The following is a 25,034-nucleotide window of genomic DNA, read 5'->3' as shown; positions in this document are numbered from 1 at the left end:
ACGTAAATTTAATACATTTCTAATATAATAAAATTTAAATTAATTTGAACATTTAGGCAAAAATTCATGTTTCACGTTTTGGTGTCCTGAAGAAGACACTTTTTAGAGTCTAAAAGCCAATATGAAGAAAACTGAATTTGGCTTCTTTTGCTGATTTCTCTTTCACAGTTAGAAATTTTACGTAATTCAACGCAATTTGAATAAAAATATTCAAAACTAATTAAAATGAACCCTTTCGCGTTTTTTGGGTCAATTTATTTTTTCAATTGTTTATGAATTTAATTTGTTTTTCCAGGTTACAAATGCATCAAATTAACGCAAAACACTGAGAAAAGTCTTCTGAAAGTGTCTAGAAAAAGAATATCCTGATAAAAAGAGCTCATGTGTCAATGTTTCACGTAGACGCGAGAGGTTAAATTCAATTCATTCTAAAAAATTGATCTCTAAGTTTTTTTTTAACCTGCTGGCCGCCAAGACCTTGGAGCTTCCTTAGAGCGCCAAGGTGGGGTCGTTGAACGACCCCAAGAAGGAAGTCGATTTTCTCATAAACTATAAAACCGGGAACTGTCGGGTCACTACCTTTAGACTCCTTATATAGTCCTCTTGCCCCTTGCATCACAAATTCGCCACCCGGAAACACGCAGAAGAAGATATTAGGGAAAAACATTTTTCACTCATTTTTCACACTTTCTTCGTGAGAAATTTGCCACGAAGTTGACCGCAACTGGTATTTTTTTTCACTACTTCCCCACATTCCCCTCACTTCCCGCACCGTGATAAATGGCAATATTTCTCGAATATTCTTTATTGTTTTGCACATTTATATGCTTCTAATTATGTTTTATGTTGTTTATGTTACTTATTCGCGATAATTCTGACACTGAGATGGTAAAGTGAGAAAGTAAACACAACCCTTCAACCCCCTTCAACCATATGATTTATGATGTGACTAACTTCATTCTAAGAAATTTTCCGCAGCATGGCCGTTACACAAATTTTTGAATTCCCTTCTTCTACATTTTCCTTAATAACTTTTCTTGTGGTGGACGGATTGAGCTGAAATTTTTACACAACCTCCTCAGATAACCAAAGAACTTATTTCCAAAAGATGGGAACGCTAACTTTTATATTTATTAAGTTATAGCACGAAATATAGGGCTGGGGTCGTTCAACGACCCCGCTTGGCGGCCTAGAGGTTAAATTCAGCAAAATTCTAAAATGTACATACTTGTTTCTTCCAATAAAAACAATTAATATATTAAATATTTGATTTAGCTTCCCAAAAATTAACGTTTTACGTACAAAAACAGTCAGAAAACTAAGAAAAACCAAAGAAAATCATAAAAACATGATTAAACTATGGAGTATCGATGCAATTGTCGTTGGAATTTCCCACGGAATTCTCCCACTGTGCTCTTTCGATAGGGTATGAATACTTGGCGGATTGCTTGCGAGACGTCGCTTCGGGCGCCCCGCAAAAAATCAGTCATTCAGTTTTAGTGAGACGATCGCGGTGTGTCTGCCGAAAAAGTTCTTTTCCCCCGGGAAATGTGTCTTTTTGCCTGAAAATTCACAAAGAAAAGTCCTGTGCGTCAACGAGTTGTGTTGCTGAGTGTGAAAAAGTGAAAATTAGTGTTCTACAGCACGGTGAAAAGTCGCAGCGAATTTTCCGCAATGGGTGAGTTCCGCCCAACTTTTGTGCCATCTTCGGAAAAGCTGAACAATGCCGGGCCCCGGGACTTTTCTCACACACAAAATTACCACTAAAGAATTGTGGGAAAAACATCGGGGAAATCAAATGGAAAACTTAGAAAGCTGTGGGAGTTTTTAGGGGAATTATTTTCGAGGGAATTTCCCGAAAAAGCCCAAACACCCCCGAAAAAAATCTCCATTGATTTTTCCCGGACATTTTGTGGATTCTTTCGTAATTTGATGGCACAAGAGGCGTATTTTGTGCCACAAACTAGCCCAGGGAGGTGTTTATTTGGTGAATTTGCGCCTAAATGCTAATTAATTGGAAAAGAAAATGCAATATTGGAGAATTTTCTCGCACACACACATACACGGACTCCGTGACATTGGACACCTCTGTGAATTTCATTTTATTACATAATTTTCCACTAAACAGTGCCCCACTTGGGCCTTTTAACAATTCCCCCGGGGGCCCGCGGGTATCGCCCCCCGGGGAGCGCGAACAAACACACAATGAAAGTTGCTGTGTGTGAGAAAGTGAAATGGGGCCCATTTGTGGCGGAGCGAGAGAGAAAATTTGCTTGATTTTGATGATGTGAAAATGGGTGTGTTTGTCAGCCACCAGAAAGTTATTTCGTGGCATCCGCTGAGCACCATGCACAAGATTCCTGACCAAGAATTCCATGCCAAAAAGTTGCCCAGAACTCCTCCTAGATTCGTTGCAACTGCAGGATGTCTCTGGCAGGAATTGCCTGTGATGCATTGCATGCAACCTGTCAAGAGAGATGGGCAATCATGCGCAAAAGGAACCTCCTGAGGACCTTGAAGAAAGGAGACTCACAATCCCTGTGCGATAATGAGTCATCCGGTCGAGTAAATTGCACGGAAAGTCGGCATTTTCACCTTTTTCTCTTTTTAAGGTGAAGTGAAAATTGTGCAGTCGTGCCAGTTGAAGCACCTCGAAAGTGAAAAAGTGGAGGGAAAAGAAGTCTGATAAGGAATTGCGGTGGAATGATAAAGACCCCGCAGAGGTTTTTTTTCCAATTCTTTTTCTTTAAAAGTGAATTGAAAAAGCTGACTGTGAGGAAAGACGTTTAATTTTAGATGCCGATAGTGAGTCAATTTTCACATTGATAAGAAATGGGAAAGGAGGGCAGGAAGACGAATTGTCTCGAGATTTTAGAGGGAGGAGTGGATGAAAATCAATTTAATGGCAGGACGACAATGTCTGTGAGATAATTCAATTTAGGGAAAAGCTTTTAAGGTCGCTTTGGGAAATTTATCAGTTGGATTAGTTTGATTGGGTGAAAGAGATATGTGGTAGTAGGATGTTGGAACTAAAAATGGAGGATTTAGCATTGATCTGACCTTTAAATTGTCAACAGATGGCTGCATAATGTAGTTTAGCCCTCTGGCGGAGTTTTCATTTGGATTGATTTGACTCATTTGACCAAATTTTTGAATGATTATTTCAATTTTGCAAATTAATATGATGTTTCAAGATTTTGTAACTTTTTTTTTTAATGTTATTTTACCAAATTTTGTAGTTCATTTATGTATGTGTTTAAAGAACCATCTGTAGAGTAAATAAAATACTTTAAAATATCAGTTTTTAGTGTTTGAATTACAACCAGAATAGATTTATTTAACAGATTTCTATTAAAAAAAAAACATATTTCTATTTAAATATCTAGAAACAAAACTTTTGATTAAAAATACTTTTAAAGCGCCATCTATTGTTAAAAATCAAATGTTTTATTGCTGAAAAAGTAGTTTGGAAGACGTAATAAATCGCTTCTTCCTTTTATTTAGAATTTTCAATTATCTGGAGCGTTTTTGAGCTTCCTACATGAAGATAAATTCTATTTCGTGTAGAAAAATCAATATTTGAATAAAATATCATAAATGTCTTTAAAACAACTTCTTAATTTAAACAGACGTTTAGCACAAGATTTACAAAAATTTTTGTGTTTTTTTTTGTAGTTAATTTAATTATCATTTCAGCATAAATTTGTTTGTTTTGACAACGGTCGTGTTTTATTTGTTCTTTTTCAATTTATAGAACATTTAATGGCGCCATCTAGTGTCAAATTCAAATTACGATCATTGACAAAATGTGATTAAACATTAGATTTAATCGTACTGATCGTATATGCGTTTTATTTGTCAACAAAACTCTCTACATAAATTGATTTAAAAACATACAGCTTGGTGATCTGGCGACAAAATACGATGTTTATCTTCCTCCTACGTGCCCTGCGCGTTAAACTTTTGAGCATTTTTGTCTTTCTCTTTAATGAAAACCCGTGGAGTAATATTTAAATAAACAAACAGGGTCAAAGCACTTGAATTCCCAAAGAAGGTTTGCGTGATGGTTTCCATGACAGGCTCTCACATCTTCTGCTCATTTCTTCAAAAATTTTCCCCGAAGCTTTTGCTATAAATTAAAATGACAATTAAAAGAGATTTTTTTTTTAGTTTTAGGAGGAGACGTGATTTGAATTGCATACCGCGCGCGAGAGGTTAACTAGTTTGGGGTCAAAAGCGCATGGATTATGCTTTAATATTAATTAAAAATTAAATGCAATTGAGCTGCTTTGTAGGAGAGAAAATAACTCAAAGTGTGAACATGATGAAAATTGCATATTTCTAAAGAGATTGAGAGAAGAAAAAAAAATAGGAGCATAGCAATTACAATTAAATGCTTCCACAGTGGCTTTTTCTTAACACCAACACTGCCACTCACAATTTCTTACACTCGCCATGGGACAGAGATTGTGAGAATGTCGCTTTTTTTTCTTTATTTTTTCTCTCTTCACAGCCAGTTCCAAACATTTTTTGACCCACAATCTCTTGGCCCAGTGGAGGCAAAAGTAAGAGTTTTTGACTCACCATATTATGCAAATGTCTTATAATCTTGGTCAATACACAACGATGATATGATTCCCCCTTCTTCGTTTCATCTGCTGCCCCCTCTGTTATAAAATCACTTTGCATGAGATCATCGTGAGCTTGAATATCTCGTTCTGTTTTTTTTATGAGGTAGTATGTGCCTTTTATTTCCATTTTGCTTGGTTGGTGTGTATTATGTCTCGGAGTTAATTAATTGGAAACCACACTGTGTCAAGATGATTCTTTTTAATTTATTCTCCATGACATTAACGCCATTCAAGAAGTGTCTCTCATGTCTCTCTGTACTATCCAACGGATCATGCCACAGTAATGCACCTTTCCGCAATAAAGACGTCTCAATACTGTTGGGAAAAAAACCACAAAACTCAACGGCTTTTAGTATTCATTTAAGGAAAGATTTAAGCTTGGCAGAGAAAAGGTAATTTACTCGGAGAGAAAAGAGATCTTCCGCAAGGCATAACTGGAGAAAAAATTAATCTGACATCCTCAAGACAAATTGTCCAACAATTCAGCATAAAGCTCATTAGATCATCCACACACAGCCTGACCCAGAGAGTGACGAATTTCAATAATAAAAAAACGTTTCAAAAAAAGAACGTTCTCCAGTCAGTCACGGGGGCCCAAAAATAAATTTCTACCAGTGTGGAGCTCACTCAACAACCTCCTCGTACATGCGGAGTCCATCAATTGAGAGGAGGGAATACAGTATATGTTGGTTTTTTTTGTGAATTGAGAACGTGAGGTACTTTTTTCTAACCCATTATTTCCCATTTTATTCATTTGCTCTCACATCATCCATTCAAAATAAATCCAAACGGCAACGAGATGAAAAATATTGTGGCATGGATTTTTTTTTCGTGTATTACCTATTGCAAAGCACAGGAGAACCTCGAAGGAACGTCACACGCGCGCCTCTACAACCCCCCACCCACACGCGCCAATTAGCACATGGCAACAAAATTTTATAGCCACCCCGAAAAATATTCACAAAAAGAAACCAAATAAGTGCCCGCACGAAAGTCTTTTCACCTTCTCGCTTTGAACTGAGCACCAATGTTTGCTAAATTAATTCCATTTGCGATTTATTTTGCGTGAAAGTGATTTCCCTGCCCAAAATAGGCATTACGTAAAGGAATTCGCACAGAGTTTTGCAAAATGAATGGTCGTAAACTATTCAATTGATTTGATTTTTTTCTTCTTCTAACATGTGCTAAAAGTATGTTAAATGGAATTTATGAAATGTCAGAGATATAAAAAATGCAGTCTAATAAAAAAATTAAACATGTGGCGCCATCGCTTTTGTGAAAAATGCAAAGAGAACGACCTCTATTGGGAAATTTCATTGGGAGTGGGTGACATTTATTTTTTTCTAAGCGAATATTAACAAATTTCATAAAATTCATTAAATAAATGATACTAAAATGGGTTGAAAATATTGATAAAGTTACTATATAACTGCAGTTTATCGTATAGAAAATACAAAATAAAAAAAAAATGAGAAAAGTTTGATAAAGCAATTGACCGATATAGCTTGTGAGAAAAGTGAATGAGTTCAATTTTAAGTGATTACGCGTTCTATGAAACTATTATCAATCTCTTTTGGTTCTTCGGGTAATAATTTATTTTTGATATCAAATCATGTGCCTATAACGTGGAGTAGTCGGTTAAATATGAGTCATATTTATTTTATTTTATTAAATTCATTACATAATGTGCATTGAAATGATTGAAATGCATTATTTACTCCATAATGAGATGATTGTTTGTTTTAAAAATTGATAATTATTGTTTTAATAAGATTCATGAACGTTTAATAAAAAAATGAATAATTAAAAAAAAATTGATGTACTGACTAACTTCTTCGTTAATTTGCGTATTTGTAAGACAGTTGACTTATCACTCAAAAGGAAGTAGGTTCGAATCTAGTAGTTTGGTTTAGTTTTTTTTCTTTTTCTTTTTACTGCAGTAGAGAATTTTCCTCTAATCTTACACTAGAAGTTCAATAAAAATACATCGAATTTGAGAACTCAAAATCTTAGGAACAAAAATATATTTCTAAAATCATCAAAATTAATTATTATTTTTTTTAAATCTATATATCTGAAAATTTGATTTATTACTTATTATTTTTTTTTCCTCTATAATTGATCTGCTTATCGTACTTTTCTAAAATTTCTTATGAATGTTAACCTGCTTATGAGTGATATTTTTAATCTTGTCTGACAACAAAATTACTGAAGACTGATGCCAAATCTTTTGAAATTAGTCTGATCATATAAGACGTTCAATAAGGTTACGAACAGATAAAATTATTATCTTTAATTGATTTCTTACAATTTTAAATCCTCAGGAATGGCCCTAAAAATATTTTTACCATTTTAATTCAACACAAATAAATTGATTAGAAAGCAAGAAAACCCCTTGAAGCAACATTCTTCGTATTAATTTCCACTAAACAAACAACCCGAAATTTCCCCTTTTTTCGGGGGCACACTGTACCAGTGTAACGTAGCTGAATGGGATAGAAATCACTCACTAAAATGCACATTACCATGCTTATAATTTTGTTGTAACGTGAAAGAGAGTGGCTCCGTCAAACAATAATAAATTCTCATATGGGCACCACAAAAAAGTGCCACGGAGGGAAAACGCACCGTGTTTTTCACAAGCAAAAAAAAAATGAAGAGAAGTTCCCCGGTAATCACGAGATGCTGAAAGAGGTGGGAATGTTGTGTACAAAAATAGAATATTCTCCGTTGTATATGAATCTCCTTTACAAGCTTCTCTATAAATCTCTTCATGTTTTCTTCTATTCTCAATCTTTTTTTTTGTTATTTTCTTTTGCCTCCTTCATCTCCCGGAATTAATTGATTATGCGACACACACTGGCACATACAGAGGGAAAATAAAAAGACTAAAAGTTTGCGAGAGATTTTATGTACAAGTAGGTATGTAATCTTTTTTTAGGACTGACATCGCGCCGTTCCCCTCTCGATCACGGTGGGAATTTTAAGTTGGTTTTGAATTGAGTGGCATAAACGCGTCATATTTTCTATGCGATTCTTTCCTTCCTCGCACATCTATACATTTGCCACCCACATGACCTCCGGATTGTACGCATAACATAGAAATTTTGTCGACATGTTGGCGATTTTGGTGGCAACATTCGCGTGGCGTACACACTTTCAGAGCTCGCGGGGTTTATCTTTTACTTAACAAAATGTGAAGAGAAAAAAAAAACACTCAAACATGAGGGAGTGATGTAATAGCTTAAACATCTCCATCGCGTCACGGTCAGGCATCGTCACGGCGTGAATTGTGTGTTTGTGTGGAAAAAAAGCAGGGAGGAACATGATTTAATTGAAAATCCAAATTTACAGACGAATCTGTAAAAAAATTAAATTTATGGACCTGATGAAGGGACTACATATCCTGCGGAATTTTATATTTCCCCACAAATCTCACAGCTATTTTATGGCGTAGATTTTTCACATCACTATGTTGGTCACACAACACGGCAATATATTATTAAAAATAGTAAAAATAAAAGTCAGTGAACTTCCTGCAGAGCAAATACTCGGTGTTGTCTCGATTGAATAAATTTCCCTGCATTTGCCGCTAAATCCGCATATTTTAAGGGTTATAATTTCATTATGTTGGTTTTGTATATTGAAAAGGTACTTGTGCAGAAAGAATGATGATTAAAAAGCCATTTATCACGGGGTAAACATGAAAATTCATGGTGTTAATTTTAATTAAGACTTTATACACACCGTTTGGAAAGCAAATTCATCTCTCGTGTTTCGTCTAAAATTAAACTTTCATGAGTGATTAATTTATTAATAAAAAAAAACGTATGGTATCTCACATTTCCTTCTCAGTGTAATCAACCAGATGAGCTCAAAATTAATTTGCAAATTTTACTCGCAAAAATTTAACTAGAGAATGTTTTGTTGTGTGTTCCAAAATTCATCAAGGCCAATATGTGTCATCAAAAATATCTAAAATTAAATTTATTACAGTAGTGTACCGCAGTAGGGCGGAATTAATTTTAATACTTTTTTTTAAAGAATTATTTATTAGTGTCTGTAAAGGAAATCATATCATTCGAGGAAATATTTGGAATACACGTAAACTTTAAACAGAATTAAAAAAAAGAATAAGAAATTATCAAACTGACTTTTGCATTGAGATAAATTTACTTAAAAATGTGAACAATGACGTCATATTTATCTTTTTTAGTACATAGAGTATTAAATTACTTTATCGAAAGTCATCAACGAATAAATTACATTAAAGTTTCTTATTCGTTAAAAGAGACAAAAAAGCTCAATGATGACGTCACTATTTACATTTTTGAATAAAATAGTTTAGTCATTTTCTATATAGAAAAAGCCTCATTCCAGGAACGATTGGGACTATAAACTACCTGTTTATCTATTATAGATTAACTATCTTTTAGAGAATTGAATAAAAAACAATAAGTATAATAGCCAAAGAAACTTCCCAGTTTTCGCTATATAATCTACTAGAGAATACTGGGAAATATCAGGCAAAAAATTGCGTAGTTTTTTTGGCGTATTTTGACGATTTTGACAAATCTTTTATGGCTTTTCTTAACTGATTAAAGTGAAAAACTAGAGCTTTCTTCGGGGATTTTTTTTTATTTTTGACTTTCTAAAACTTAAACCTTATCCCAATCGTTCCACGAATGAAAGAGTTTTTCATATATCAATGCATAAACTCCTTTTGGCGATTTTTCTCAATATATTTCAATAGAAAATGGAAAGTCTTTTTGCAGATTTTTGATTATTTTCAACGATAAAAATAAAATTTAAAAAAAATCAAAGATAACTTTTAATCTCATTTTTCAATGGTTCTTCTGCGGGACATCACTGTAATAAAAAAATCTATTTTTCATCTGATTGTTGATTAAATTAAAAAAAAAATCCTTCAGCCGTAGTTTTAAATGCAAATTAAGTTTTTATTGGGGGCGAAGAGAGAGAAAATTGTAGTTGTATCATTTTGCATAAACATGTCAAAAATTCAATTGTTGTAGCATAGAACATCAAATTAATTTGTCAGTGAATTAAAATCAATTATCAATCCTGCCAATTGCAATTAAGTAATCGTACATGTGAGAATATTCTAGAACACTCGTGAGTTTTGCATGAAGCTGATAAAATTCTCACAATCACCAAGGTTTTATTTTAGTGTGGAAAAATATGCTATCGCTATGCTACATATGTTGTTGTCTATACGTGAAAAAATTCTCGAAAAGTTCATCAAAAAAAAAAACTCTTTATTCTCTTTCTTTTCTTTGGTTTTAATTTTAATCAATGCTAATAAAGAAAGATTGATATAAAGTTCCATTTTCTTTTCATTTAAACATCTTGTCGTACAAGAAGTAAAACAAGGGGAGAATTATTAAATTGAAACATGAGTGTAGAACATTATTTTACAACAGTAGCTAAATGTCCATTTGGAGTTGAATTAATATTTTCTTCCCGCAGCAGCAAAGGCAGTAATTTGAGCTTTCTGTTGCGGCTTTATCGCAATCCGCGACTTGCGGGAACATATCTTAATGAGCGACGAATTTTGTAATTTTTTTTCGCGGTCTATGATAAATTAAATACACATTTATTATCTTGTATTCCGTGGGTAATTTCTTATCAAAGAGCCCAAATTGTTAACTAAACACTCACACATACACGTGTAGCGTCAAGTGGGTGCTTTTTTTGATCCCACACCACAATCTTCTAACCTTGCTGATTATGCTGGGAGTTTTTTTTCGAAGTTTTTCCTTAAAATGTCTTCCTGGCAATTTTTGTTGTCCATGAATGGGAAATCAAAGAGAAGCATCGACCATTCAGAGAGTCTGTTTGTGAACGCATTTCTCTGTGGGTTGGTTTGTTCTCTTTTAGAGAGATGATGATCTCTAAACATACACAGGATGTTCATAATTGACCTCGGGAGTCGTCAGTTCAAATTAGCTCGAGCAGTCCATGAGTTGTGGATGATGGAGGAATTTCATTGGGCTTTGCTGTGGATCTCTGTCGATGGAAAAAAGAAGGCAAAAGGGGGGAGTGTGAACGGGGTATGTGGTGCTGCTCTTTTTTTATTGGGCAAACTGCAACATAGAGCAGCATAGCTGTGAGTGTAATAGAATTCAACAATCTCTCATTGTTTCAATGAGATGATCATCATGCCTCCAATTCTCTTATATGGTGTGTGGGGTCTTCTAAGGGCAATTTAAGCAATGTCTCTGACTTTTTCTCTTTCTGTGTGGTTTCAGTTGAGAGAACTTGTTAAACCATGTGATGCACTGTTTCCAATTCAATTGTCTTCAATTTCTGATTCTTCTTATACCTAATACATGTACCTACCTATACCTTAAGTCTTCATCCTCTTGCAAGAATTGTAAAATACTTTCTTCCAATGGGAGGTTCGTTTTATGTAATTTTCAAGCAAAATGATTTCGATACTCGCGGCGATATGGACAAGTCGTGAATGTATAAAAGAAATGATTGCTACGAAGGAACTAATTTTGATTCAAAAATGTTGGACAATTTTATCGATCCCTTGAATCGGGGAAAATAATTAGAATTGCAATTTAACGATCAGATTTCTAAAACAAAAAAAAAACTTTCCTCATAAAATATTCGCTTATAAAATGAAAGTATAATCCAATTAATTCCGCTTCGCAGAATTGAAGGAGAAAAGATGAAACAACAAGAACATCTTCATCATAAATTGCAAAATTCAATTTTCATTGATTAGTTTAACTTGAAATCGATTAAAAAGGCCAACATTGTTGCACGAAGATTCTATCTCAAAGCAAAAGCCCATAAATTTCTTTCATCTCACAGCAACGCACACGGATCTTCTTTTAGCATCTAAAAGAACTTTAAAGAATTTTCTTCGGGAGGTGTTTCTCAATCTACCTTTAGCCTAGCTGTAATTGCGGAAACTTTTTGTGCACACACACAGTGCGGTTCAATTGTGCATAGAGAAGTTCCTCTCACTTGTGCCCCTCGCTAAAAAAAAACCACAGCAGCGGTGTCTCTCGTCGAAAAGTGTTTGACACAGAACAATTAAGGTCGTAGAATATATGGGGGGAGTTTCAGCACAATTGTTTACGATTTTACTGTTTGCGAAAAAATATATACCCACATATGGAAGCTAAGAAATTTGCGTGTTTTTTTGTGTGTGGAAAGTCATAATTTTTCTTATACTTTGAATAGAATTTTTGCGAAAAATGAATAGATGATTCTTTTTCTTCAATAGCACTATGTGGATTTTCTTTCCGAAAGCTTTGTTCTTTCTTTATACCAGGAGAGAATTTTAACATTGTCTCGCTGCCCTTCACACGTTGGTGGATTTGTTGCATGATATTGGTAACAGGGTGTTCTTATGAAAGTGTTAAAAATGTTGTTAGATATTCTGAATTTTTTGAATTTATTCTGAAACGACGTTTGAAGAATTAGGATTCAGTAAGATTCTTTGGAAAATTCTTTTTGATGCTCTTTTCCTAACAAAGTAAGTTCAGAGATTCTATTTTATAAACATTCTAGATTTTCTTTTTGTAAAATCTAACCAGCTGAACTTACTAAAATTTTAAATTTTTTAACTTTAAAACTTTGGTTAAAAGTCTTTAGTAACCAGTATGCACTAAGAATTAATTTATCTGTAAAATACATTCACAAATTTCAAGATTTCAACCTGTTCTCTAGTCAGAAAAGTAAAAAATTGCTAGCGCTAGTCAAAATTTCTGGAACTCAAATATTTGATTTCTAATTTTAATGCTCAAAAATTTAGTGAATTTGAAAGTTGTTCGACAATACAAACCAGAAATTCTAGATTTCAGAACTGGGTTTCTAGTTTAGTTATTCAGGGGAGTTTCTGGTTATTTATTAGGAATGATTTTGAACTATCTGGCAAATTATTTAGCGACATAAATCTAGAATTTGAGAAACTCTTCTTAGAATAGAATTTCTAGTAATTTAAGTCAGGATTTCTAGATTTTTACATTGATTTTCTGGACCTACAGCTTAGTTAGAAGAATCTAGCAAAAAATCCAGTTAATTTGAAAGTAATGACTCAAAATGAGCTGATGCATGTTCTAGGATCCACAAACTAAAATCTTGAAGATCATAACTCTAATTTTCTAGCTTTACATCTTAGGAATCTAATGAATTCATGGAAGTTTTGGGAGCTTAAGGAATTGAAACAAACTGACTGTTTTCTAGTCGGAAAAGCTAAAAATTTTAATTAATCTATCCATTTTCTAGCTACATAAGCTGGAAAAATTTTATAGGACGAGCCTGGCTAATAGGAATTTAACCAATAGCCAGGTCTAATCATTTCGATCTGATTCTGCTAATCTCTACAATAACATCTTTACAACGACTCTTGGATTTGGTACTTAACTTGCGGCAAATCCTCAAAATTAATTCGATCAATGAGTTTGTGGTCACCCTGTTGATTTCGTGTTACAGGAGGGGTTGAGGTGTGGCGAGGGAAAATGGCTGGAATGTGTGAATATTGGACATTGGGTGTGAGTTTTGAAGGGAGAGAAAACAAGTAAAGTAGGTGGTTGTTGGTGGAAAAGAGAGAGAACGAGGGCAAGCTTGGATGGATCGATTCCTAGTCAGACATTGAGGCGTCTTGGTGTTCATTTCCGCATTCAGCAACATGAGCGTACTTTATTTTCTTCTCTTGGTTACAATCATTTGGTAAATAGAGGAGACTGTATGGCATGACTGAGGTCACCAAATGGATCAAAGATCCGATGAGAAATGTGGGTTTTATGCAGAAAACTTGTATGCAAGATGTAATGCAGATATATCCTGGAGGAAATGGGGGAATTAAGTGCGCTCATTTTAGACAGTTTGAGTTTTGCCTCACGGACTTTTCACAGCCTGAGTGAGGCAAGCAAAGTTATTAATTATTGTGATCGAGATATTGGATATAATTTGTTTATTTTGTCTTTTCATGTGAGACATGATTCGTGGTTAATAGTTGTTGGTAATTCTTAAAGCTCACGAGTAAATATTTCTCCGGGAAGATTTGTTTATTTTTTCTCTGGAATTGCTTGAGCATTCTTCATGAGCAGGAGGCCAAAGAAATGTGATTTGAGAGGAACATTTAAATGTTAATGGGATCATGAGTTGAAATTGGATAATTTTCTTTGGTTTTTTTTTGTTGTTATTTATTCTTCCACCCGCGCAAAGTTTTGCTTCTTTGTAAATCACACACCCAAAAGTAGGAGCAATTTCTTTGTCCAAATGTACCTCAATCAGAGACTCAATAAATGGGCTGTGTGAAAGTTTGTCGTCAAGAAAAGTCATCAATTGAATGCAAATTGGAAATTTCAAATCAAATTTCATTATCTCTCCAAACGTTCTCTTTGAATATTATTGAATTAAATGAATGAAGAGAGGGAAAAGATAAAAAGTGAAATAGTTTTATTGACTCTTGACCTTCTTATTTAGCATAATAAACAACATGACGATGCGCAGAGGAAATTCAACGGCATGAGACAAAGAAGCAGGACCGTTGAAATGTCAAGGAATTTGACCGAATTTTCTTCTTGTACATTGTTCTGAATTTTTGCCTCCAGCACTTTGAGCTTTTTTATTGGTCCACAAACAAATTAGGCTTGTTTTTGTGCTAAGGGGAATTCTTAAAGGGTGTTTCTTTGTACAAGAAAATTGCTCGACTTTACAAATCACTTCCTAATTTATCTCGCAAAGGCACTTTTTTGCATTTTCTCACGGAGTCTGTGTGAAAATTTTATTTGAAACATAAAACAATTAGTTGGTGTTCCACTTCGTGGCCAACACCAAGTATTGTAATCGTCGGATTTTCCGACCACCTCAGATCGGGCTCAAACTTAGTATGAGCACGTTTCAGACAACCCACATTCCAAAAATGGTGGTGGAAAATTTTTGATCCGGCCGGCCTGCCGGCCGGTCGCCTAAACTTTGCCTTATAACTTTCGAACGGCAAGAGATAGAGACTTCCGGTTTGAAGTTTTCTATAGAAATGTGGGTGTAAAATTTCATTTTTTCGCATTTTCAAAATCCAAGATGGCTGCCGTCCGCCATTTTGAAATACCGTCAACCACTTCCCTTATAGCTAGAGGTCTGAAATTTTATTATGTTGTAGAGCTCAGTGAGATGTTTTCATCAACAATTCATACTTGACAATCGGTCAAGCGGTTAAGCAAATATGGCGGCCTAAAGCAAAAAGTGTTTTTTCGATATAACTCGAGAACGGCTTGACCGATTTTGACCATCTTGGTATCAAATGAAAGGTATTGAGAAGCCCTACAACTCTTTAGAACATTTCAAGTTTCAAAAACATCCGCAAGAGGCACTAAAATCAAAAACAAAAATTGTCTAACTTTAAGGGGCAATATCTCCGAATCCCCATTAGGCAAATCTTTTAAATTTTGATATGTTGTAGCCGGACTCAATATCTTTCTTCAGTCCGAAAATGAAGAAATTCTATGTCGCCGTTTAGAAGATATGGCCATTTAAAAAAATCATGAATTTAAAAAGTTGTAAGAGCCATATCTCCTGAACTGCTTGACCGATTTTGCTCATCTTGGTATCAAATTAAAGGTTTTGCGATTCTCTACAACTTTCTAGAACAATAAAATTCTCTAGAACCATTCCTTCAGGACAAAAAATGCGAAATACTGTTTTGGTAAAACAAAAAGCCGCCATTTTGTGTTCTGGATATGACCTTGAAAAGTATCAAAATTTATCCCATATTCTAGCTTATTTTAAGACCTTTCCATAACTAGTCAAGAAATGTCTGTAGGTGTTATAGAACCAGAGATATAACGATTTTTTGCATAAAATTACTGAAGTTCACAAAAAAAATGACCTTTGCCTACTAATACTGCTCACAAATAGTATTATAACGCATAAACTAACTTCTACACGTTGTGGGACACCAACTCTTATAACTGGACGCGTTATGATTGACTTTTATGGTTGTTGTCTTTTTTTGGTTTATTGTGAGGAAAAGCAAAATTTGGAAGTTTAATTTTTTTTGCAGAAATTAATTAATTCTCTCTCGTCTTTTAGCCATAAACGCTCGAGTTATAAAGATATTAAGTCTAGTTATGTAACATTTTTTTAATTTTATTGAGGCTTCTGAGAGAATTATAATTTTTCAGGGACTTTAAAATGATTCTTTTTTTGGTTCTAAAGATGTTTTCTCATCAATTCTAACTCAAATGGGCTGGCAAATACTCAAGAATATTTCCCAGATAATCTCCCTTTGCTAATTATCTTTTCATTTATTTAATTCAAATCAATTTTTCAAATAAAGCTTTTCATAGAAAAATCCTTTATTGAATTTTTCTTGTACTAAATCCTTTTTTTTAGGGAAGACAAAAATCTACTGCGCCAAATGCCAAAAGAAGTGCTCGGGTGAGGTTCTACGGGTGACTGACAAATATTTCCACAAGACATGCTTCCAGTGCACAACGTGCCACAAGAGTCTCGCCACGGGCGGCTTCTTCTCTAAGGATGGCGCATATTTCTGCACTCTAGACTACCAAAAGCTCTATGGGACAAAATGTGCAGCGTGCAATTTGTACGTTGAGGGTGAGGTGGTGTCCACAATGGGCAAAACATATCATCAGAAGTGCTTCGTGTGCAGTGGATGCAAAAAATCCTTCCAGTCTGGCAGCAAGGTGACTACCCCCCAGCTAATGTTGCGCATTTTTCAAAATTTTTAAATTTTTTTGTTGCTTAAATTTGGCATAATGTTTGGCGCAAAAAATATTGTTTATGGGAAATTTATGTTTCTTTTCTGCCAAAAATCCTCAATCGCGGCTGATTGTACGAAAGGTAACGAATACGGGGAAGGAGGTACTCTGTGAGGTGTGTGTGACAAATCCGGCGTCCAATAAAGTCGTCACGGCAACACATCAGTCGCGCGCGGACACGCAAAAGGCGCAGTCGCCACAACCAACTGCCAGGGAGATCACAATGAGCCCCACAAGAGCCACTGCCATGGCTAGCCAGCAGCAGGAAGTCCCGCGGAGGGTGAATAATTCCACGGAATACGATCCCAATGAGTGTGCTGGGTGCGGGGATCAGTTGAAGGAGGGGCAAGCACTCATTGCTCTCGATCGGCAATGGCACGTTTGGTGCTTCAGGTAAGAAATACATCATAAATCAAACATTCTAAAAAATTCAATTCGTGAGAACTTGAAGGGGAATCAAAAGTGATCATGTTGCAGTGATTGCAAGTTTTTGATCTTCTCTGTGAGATTCTGTGAAGGTTTTGTGGAAGAAAATTTGTTAAAATTAATTCATTTAGTCAGTGAAATGTTTAGAAAAAATCATTTAAATTGTGATAAATAAAAATGTCTTCAAGAAGTAACCAAAGGGCCGAGGTCAAAAATCTTAAAAAAGGTGTTAAAAAAATTAATCGAAAATTTTAGGAGTCAAAAATTATGAAGATTGAGATTATAAAAGCTCTTTAACGTCGTTTTTATGAAATAAGAAATTTTTGACAATTTGTTTGTGAAGTTTTAACGTTTGACGTTAACAAATCTCGTTTCTTTAACGTTTGATGTTTTATTCAATTTTTTTTCATTAATTGAACTTTTTAGCTTGTTTGACGTTCTCCTTTTTTTTAAAGATTAACATTTGACATTCCTTTTCTAGCTTTTGACATTTCTTCTCTAACGTTTGACTTATTCAATATTTAAAAGTATCAGAGTTTGGAGAGATATTTAGCGTGTTTTTTTCACAATTCTTTATCGAACTTTGACGCTATTTTCTTAATTTTATCATTTCTTTACTAACGTTTGACTTATCCAATATTTAAAAGCCTTTTAAAATTTATTTTGTGAGATTTTTAACTTTTTTTGACATTCCTTCTGCTGACTTTGACGTTTCCTCACGAACATTTGATGTCTTTTTTTTCTAACGTTTGACGTTTGTTTTCAAATATTTGACGTTTGTTTTTCAAATATTTGACGTTTGTTCTTCAAATATTTGACGATTATTCTAAAGTTTGGCATTTTAAAACATTTAAAAATCTTCATTTCAGTTTTTTCACCTATTTTAATTTTATGGCAAAAATAGTCTCTTTTGAACCTCCGGAGAAAACCTTAAATGGTATGAATATTTAGGATGTTCGGTCAGTCCAGAGATCAAAAAATCCTCCTTTACTACGCCACTAGAAATTACTAAAAATTATATTTTGCCAAAAATTTAAAAAGGAATTGATAAATTAAGAAAATAAATTTTAAAAAATATTTGAAAATTGTCTTTAAATTTTACATAATGGGCCTTACTCAGCGACCAAGAAACCCTTGAAATTCGCTTGAAATTTCAATACAAAATTCAAAGATTTCAAGTGTTTATTGATCGCTGAATAAGACCCAATATTCCTGATTTTTTAAATATTTTCCGGATACTTTAAATACTTAACATAATCAAGATTTTTTCTCCTTGAATTTCCCTCAATTAAAATTCGCAAAGAGACTTTCTTTGCACACCGAAAAGAGAGGCTTCCTCAATTTTATCTTTATTTAAGAGACCCAGAAAATCTCTGAATCATTATTTAGTGTGAAATAATCGAGAGTTTCTTTATCAGCTGTGTATTCTCTCTGTGTGTGTACAAGATGTTCCTTCTGCAAACTTTTCCACACAGAGTTTTAAAGCAATCGCTCTCTATTGACTTTGCTAACATAATTTAATTAAATTTATTGCGATGGAATTTTAATAAAATAGAGGTCGTCGGGGGTTGCTCTGAACATCTCTGTTTGTTCTAATGGGGAGCCAACAAATGATTCAATTAGAGCAAAGAGTTTTCTTCCAACCGCCTGACCTAGAAATCTCCGATGGATGTTCTTCTCAAGCTCTAAATGAGTTTTTCATGTTTCTCTCACATTGGGCAGGTGCAAAAATTGCAGTGCTGTGCTAAATGGGGAGTACATGGGGAAGGACTCAATTCCGTACTGCGAGAAGTGCTACCAGAAGTCTTTTGGCGTCAAGTGTGCCTATTGCAATCGCTACATTAGCGGCAAAGTTCTCCAAGCGGGGGATAATCATCATTTCCACCCAACGTGTGCCAGGTGCACAAAATGCGGTGATCCCTTCGGTGATGGGGAGGAAATGTATTTGCAAGGTAGCGCCATTTGGCACCCACGCTGCGGCCCAGGGCCAGGAGCAGACCTCGGGACGGTCATCAATGGCACAAATGGTCACTTCACCGATACCGAATGTGATCGCATGAGCACAAGTGCAATGAGCGAACTACAGGTGAGTTTAGTCAAAATGCTTTTCTTCTTTTTTCTTCTTCTCACTTATCGTGTAATTGCTTATTTTTAATCTCCTTCTGTCTGTGAGAGAGAAAAAGAAATTAATTAAACTAATGCACACACTGCAAGAAAGCGCGATGATGAAGGAATGTGGATTGAATTAAAAAGGAGTGTTCGGTATAGTTGAGTTTGTTTTGTTCGGAAAAATAACAGAAATTGTGGTTGTTTGTAAAAGTATTGTGAATAAGTTTTTTAATTGATTGAAATTCATTAATATGATAAACTTAAGTTTCCTTAAGAAAGACTTAAGTTTTCTGAAGAAATTTTAAGTGTCCTTAAAAAAGACTTAAGTTTTCTGAAGAAATTTTAAGTATCCTTAAAAAAGACTTAAGTTTTCTGAAGAAATTTTAAGTTTCCTTAAGAAAGACTTAAGTTTTCTGAAGAAATTTTAAGTTTCCTTAAGAAAGACTTAAGTTTTCTGAAGAAATTTTAAGTTTCCTTAAGAAAGACTTAAGTTTTCTGAAGAAATTTTAAGTTTCCTTAAAAAAGACTTAAGTTCTCTTAAGAATGTCTTAAGTTTTTATAAAATCCTTAAATTTCTTAAGTAAATCGAACAAAATGCATATTTTTTATGATTTTCACAGCCTGATTCAGCCTGACTGAAGAAATCTAAAGTTTCGCTTAAGAAAACTTAATAATCTTAAATTTTTCTTAGGAAATTTTAAGTTTTTCTTAAAGAGTCTTAAGAAATTTTATGAAAACTTAAGTCATTATTAAGAATCTTTTATCCAATGGGTAAAAAACACTATTCAGACAGACTTAAGATCCCTTAAGAAAAACTTAAGGTTTCCTAATATTCTTAATGTTTTGTTAAGATTTTTAATGTTTTCTTAAGAATGCCTTATGTTTTTGTAATATTTCTTAAGATTCTTTTAGAAAAAACTTAAGATTTTCTAAGAAACATTTAAGATTTTTAAGTTTTCCTCAGAGAAACTTAAAATATCTTCAGTCAGACTGAATCGGGCTAAATGCACATTTTTCGATGATTTTTTTTAATCCCTTTTGGACAAATCATCAAAAATTTGCATTGTGCTCGACTTACTTAAAAAATCTTTAGTGTCCCTTAAAAAAAACTTAAGACTCTTTTTTTCCTGAGAAATTTTAAGTTTTTTTCTTAAAGAAACTTAAGAAAATTTAATACATTCTTAAAAAAACATAAGACATTCTTAAGAAAACTTAAAGAATCTTCAGAAAAGTTTAAGAAAATTTAAGACTGTCAGATCAGTGAATTCTTCCCAATGTGTCGCTTAACAAGTTAATTAATTGTAAAGAAATTTGATTAAAAAGCATAAAATCTTTCAATTGATCATCAAAAAAAATCAACGAAAAGAATAATTAAAAAATGAGGAGTTGTTGCTATTTTTCCGAACACAACAATATTATTTATTTTCTCAAATAGTTTCTTACAGAGTGCAGCGATTATCCGTAATTTTATCAACACTATTTTGCTGTAGTGTGACGCATTGAGATGCTTTTCTCTCTCATTATTTTGCCAGATTTTTCAAATATTTTTCTTTATCATTTTCTCTTTTAATTATAATTTTTGCTTATCAGCATGTTTTGCATTTTTGTGTGTTGTGTTTTTTTTTTCTTTATTTTATTTTCAGTACTCCATTGGTACACGCACCCCAAGTGGTTCACTGTATAACACTCCGTACACGAGTAGGAAGGTTAGTTGATGTCTTTTTCTTTTCTTTTCTTTTTCATTAATAAAAAAATTTCTCTCATAATTTATGGGAAAACACACAGAGAGAAAAAATTTCTTAAATTGCATCTTAATAAAACAGAAAATTCCCCAAAGAGATGCCCATCGTGTTGACCTGTGAGAGTTTGTTTTGAAATATGTTTTCTGGACGTTTTTTATTCTCTTTTCTCGTTGCGATAAGTGTTTGATGTTTGAGAAAGCTTAAATGTTGATTTCTTTTGGGAATTTTTTGATTTTTCTAATAGGAGGAGTATTTTTTTTTTTGCTTTGATTTGCAGTATCATCGCACAATAAGCCCGGGATTGATGCTGCGCGAATATGGACGTCATGGGTATGGGTATGAGGACATCTCACGGATTTATACGTATAGCTATTTAACGGATGAGCCGCACTATCTCAAGAAACCCATTGATCCGTACGATAAGGCGCCCGTTTCGCCGCACTTCCATCGTCCGCACTCGGCTACAGGTGGCACAGTGAGTATGCCATCGTCGCGGCCACATTCACGCAATAGGAGTGCTATGAAGGTGCTCGTGGATTCCATACGGTCCGAAACGCCACGTCCCAAAAGTCCCGCGATGAACAATGAGGAGCCCATTGAGATGTCCCACTATCCGGGTGCCAAGAAGCCACCGCCGGGTGAGAAGCCCAAAATTGAGAGGGATGATTTCCCAGCACCGCCGTATCCGTACACAGACCCGGAAAGGAGGAGGCGCTACTCGGACTCCTACAAAGGGGTTCCAGTGTCCGATGATGAGGATGAACCAGACGCTGCGGCAGCTGCAAAGAATAAAATTGAGTGAGTAGAATTTGCTTCTTAATTCCCACAAAAATCCATTCTTCAGCCCCATTCTCAACTCCAATTCCATCAAGGCTAATAACGAAGGAATTTCAGCTGAAAAAGAAAAAGTAAAAGAACCTCTCACATTTATTGCTCATTTGATGAACATATTGCTCGATTTTCATGAGCTATTTATGGTTTATCACGTTCAAAGTGGATGCAATTCTTTCAATATATTCACATTTAATGTGTGAGTGGGCGCTACATTGGACGTTTTGTGAAATTTATTAATATGCTACAATTTGAATTTTGCGTGAGATAAATTGTGTGGAATTCACTCGAATTTATCGAGAGACAAATATAATTCACTTAAACTGATCAAATTGGTCAGAGGATTATTCGGAAGAATTGAGGGAAGGAGTTTTCAGTTTATTTTTAAAATAAATAAGTTGGTTTTGTTGAAAATCTTCATAAAATTCGTGAGTTGGAATGATTTTTGGTATTCTGCAAAGAATGATTTGAAAGATTTGATAGATCTAAGAAATTAGTACATTTTTAGAACTTCTTAGCCAAGACGCATTTAGTTCTCTAATAAAAAGATTTTAATACTTTTAAGCATTTTTTTTTATTTAAGAAATTCTAACAACTTTTCCTTGACTAGGGGAACTGTTAAAGTTTTTCTGATTTATAATAATTATTTTAACCAAAATATGAAAGGATTAAATCTTCTTGTTGGGTGTCTTGACTGAATTACTATTAGGGATTTTTCTTAGAATTCTCAATTGCACAAGAATTCACAGAAAATGAAAAATAAGGAAAGAAAAGATTATCTGCAGAACCGTGTGAAAATTTTTATTAAGGGGGTTCTCTTTTGAGAGCTGATGAAATTAAATATTTTTATTTTTCTTGGGGTTTTTCTTAAATTCAGTTTTCAAGTGTTGATCACATTTAAAGACTTATTGTTGAAGATTAAAGAAATCACTTTCCGCCATCTTAGGTGCGACGCCATCTTGTGATTTTCCTCAAAACACAAAAGTAGGTTTTTCTCAGGATCTACTGGATGGATTTTGATGGGGTAAAATGCAAATGAAAGAGGAAATACTAATACAGACTTTGTGTTACCAAAATTTTGAATTTCCATTCTGGGGCTAAGAAAAGTGGAAAAACGTCAAAAATATTTGAAAAAGTCAAGACATGAATTTCTAACCTCAAACTTTGACCTTAAAATTCAACCTTAAAGAGAACGTTTTTCAAATTTTCTGTTGATAAACTTGAATTAATTGAACTTAATAATTGAAGTCAACTACACATAGATGTAGAATTTATTAAGATAAGTAGAATAAATTTTATTCAGTGACGGTTCAAAACAGACAAATTGGCAGCAATTAGCAGTTTCGTTCTCCAAGTTTTAATCAATATGTTAGCCAAGACATATACCATAAAATATCAAGTTCATCTAATAATCTTTAGGAATTATAAAGCTATTTTATATATTCAGAAATTTTTCTATAACTGTCGTCGTTTTGATATAGTTGAAATTTATTCTTGGTCTAAAGTATAAAATTTCCTTTAAAAGAAACGAAATGTGTCTTGGATGAAAGTTCTAAAAGTACTAAATTTTTAGGAATGTAAAATTTCTTTAAAATCTTAATCAAAATAAATTTATATATTGCACGAATAGAAAAAGAAACGATTTTTCTTTAGGGGAGACCGGGGTAAAAATAGTCAATTTGCATAAATCCTTATCTGCAGGATTCCCCAAGGGCAAGAAAATTTCCTCGATAGGTCATTCTTATAGGAAATTTCCTGGCCTACAACTTTGTCTCAGATCACTTTTCTCTATCTCCACGGGAAATATGAGTTTTCGAGCTTTTCCTGAACCCTTCCGCTTCTGACTTTTTTTAAACGCGGCGGGTAAATATAGTCACCAGTTGGCTAAATAAAGTCGGTCGAATTTTCCGACATTTCCAATGATTTTCCACCTGAGAGATTGATAGTAGTTGATAGCTAAACTTCTCACCTTTTGATTCGCGACAAGGAATTTCACTTTTATACGCACTAAACCAGAGAATTTTGCGATTTTCTCAAACACGCCATTTTGCAACAAATGAATAGAAAATATGCCAAAAATTTCGAACTCCCATATGATTTACATGGGTTGACTCAATCTACCCCAAGGGGTATGTTTTGATTCAAAAAATTGTAGAGAAAAATCATTAAAAGTTATTGAAGAATACACCTTGGCAACATTTTCTGCACTAACCCAGCTAGTGAGAAAAATTATCAGATTGGAAAATTGCTGAAGGAAAACTTCGGAAAACGCGTTTTTCTCAATACGCAAAAGTTTGGGAAATGGGCCAAAAATCTATTTTCATTTTTAACTCCTAAAGTACTGATCGCATAACCTCCAAATTACTATCAAAAATTATAGGTTGGTAGGGCTTTCCACCAGAATTTTTTCCGATTTTTCCGATTTATATTTTGGGAGAAATTGGCATTTGAAAATTCCAAAATGACTATTTTTACCCCGGTTTCCCCTACCCAGAATCGCCCCCTAAATTTTTATAAAATAAAAAAAAATCATCTTACAGCAAATTTAGCGAATAATCCTGTGAATAATAACTCTGTGTTTTTCTGCTTTTGGATGTTTCAAATTAAAGTTTTTTTTGACCAATTTAGGCTTTTCAATGGCAACGTCTCATATCTTCTTTGCCCATTTGTTAGGCGTGATAAGATTTCCAGCATTTTTATCGCAATATGTGTGTTGAAAATTGTGCTGACTTTGGTCAGTTTGGCCATCTTACGCAATGTGGATTAGACAACAACTAGCCAAAAAAAAAACACATTCAAAGCACTTTATCTTTTTATTGCTAGAAGTAGTAAAATACTTTGGGATTAGCGGTGTTGAATTGCATAATAATTTGCACATGAAGAGTTTTGCATACAAAAGGATTGTTCTTTTGGGGGGAAAAGTAGGTCAGTTGGCGGCGATGAAGATGGAATACAGTGTTTCAAATGGATGTCTTGTCTTTTGCCAACGGAGCGTGGATTTTTTGTCTATTGCGATGTTTGTTTGTTTGTTGTTGAAGGCGCCTGAAGAAGGAGGAAGAGGAGTTGGCAAAGATGAAATCCGGGATGGGGGCTGTGATTCTCAAGGACCTAAAGGAACATGCTAGATATACAAAGTGGAAGCAACAGAATTTGGATCCGAGGAATGCCTCGAGGACTCCATCGGCTTCCAAGGAGCCTCTCTACAAATTGAGGTAAAAAACGAAGCTGAAGATTGATTTTTTTTTGGAAGTTTTGATTCAAATTTATTTTATTTAAAGGTATGAATCCCCAGTGGGTGCTTCACCATCGAGAAATTTGGACCACCCTCGACCGTTTTACGATGATGAAACGACCTTTGACCGAAGCACAAGTTACCGCGGTTCAGTTGGACGTGCAATTGGTAGTGCACCAAGCTACAATGGTAAGTTTTCTGAAAAAATTTCTTTTTTTTTTCATTCTTTATTCTCCTTAAAAATCCAAAGTAGAAATTTTATTTATTTTTTTCAAAAATTGAAAAAAAAAATTAATTTCAT

The 25,034-nt window shown here is 34.1% G+C and overlaps 1 protein-coding gene across 7 annotated transcripts in view; it reads left to right on the top strand.

Annotated features, from left to right (window-relative positions):
• The first annotated feature begins 1,446 nt into the window (after positions 1 to 1,446).
• The window catches only part of LOC129787188 (actin-binding LIM protein 1), a 31,677-nt gene continuing 8,089 nt past the window's right edge, over positions 1,447 to 25,034 (top strand). For 3 of the 7 annotated variants that reach the window (XM_055822554.1, XM_055822553.1, XM_055822559.1), the window contains exons 1-8: positions 1,475 to 1,678; positions 16,008 to 16,318; positions 16,476 to 16,786; positions 18,542 to 18,905; positions 20,572 to 20,634; positions 20,948 to 21,468; positions 24,540 to 24,713; positions 24,780 to 24,922. In XM_055822554.1, the coding sequence (XP_055678529.1) occupies positions 1,675 to 1,678; positions 16,008 to 16,318; positions 16,476 to 16,786; positions 18,542 to 18,905; positions 20,572 to 20,634; positions 20,948 to 21,468; positions 24,540 to 24,713; positions 24,780 to 24,922 (1,891 nt within the window). In that variant the 5' untranslated portion in view covers positions 1,475 to 1,674. Of the gene's footprint in view, positions 1,679 to 16,007; positions 16,319 to 16,475; positions 16,787 to 18,541; positions 18,906 to 20,571; positions 20,635 to 20,947; positions 21,469 to 24,539; positions 24,714 to 24,779; positions 24,923 to 25,034 lie in introns of all 7 variants that reach the window. The other 4 variants (XM_055822557.1, XM_055822556.1, XM_055822558.1 and 1 more) reach the window with 2 other exon arrangements.

The sequence above is a fragment of the Lutzomyia longipalpis genome, chromosome 1, assembly GCF_024334085.1.
Source record: "Lutzomyia longipalpis isolate SR_M1_2022 chromosome 1, ASM2433408v1".
NCBI classification, from domain to species: domain Eukaryota; kingdom Metazoa; phylum Arthropoda; class Insecta; order Diptera; family Psychodidae; genus Lutzomyia; species Lutzomyia longipalpis.
Note: the sequence above shows the minus strand (reverse complement) of the source record. Positions and strands in the feature narration are given on the sequence as shown.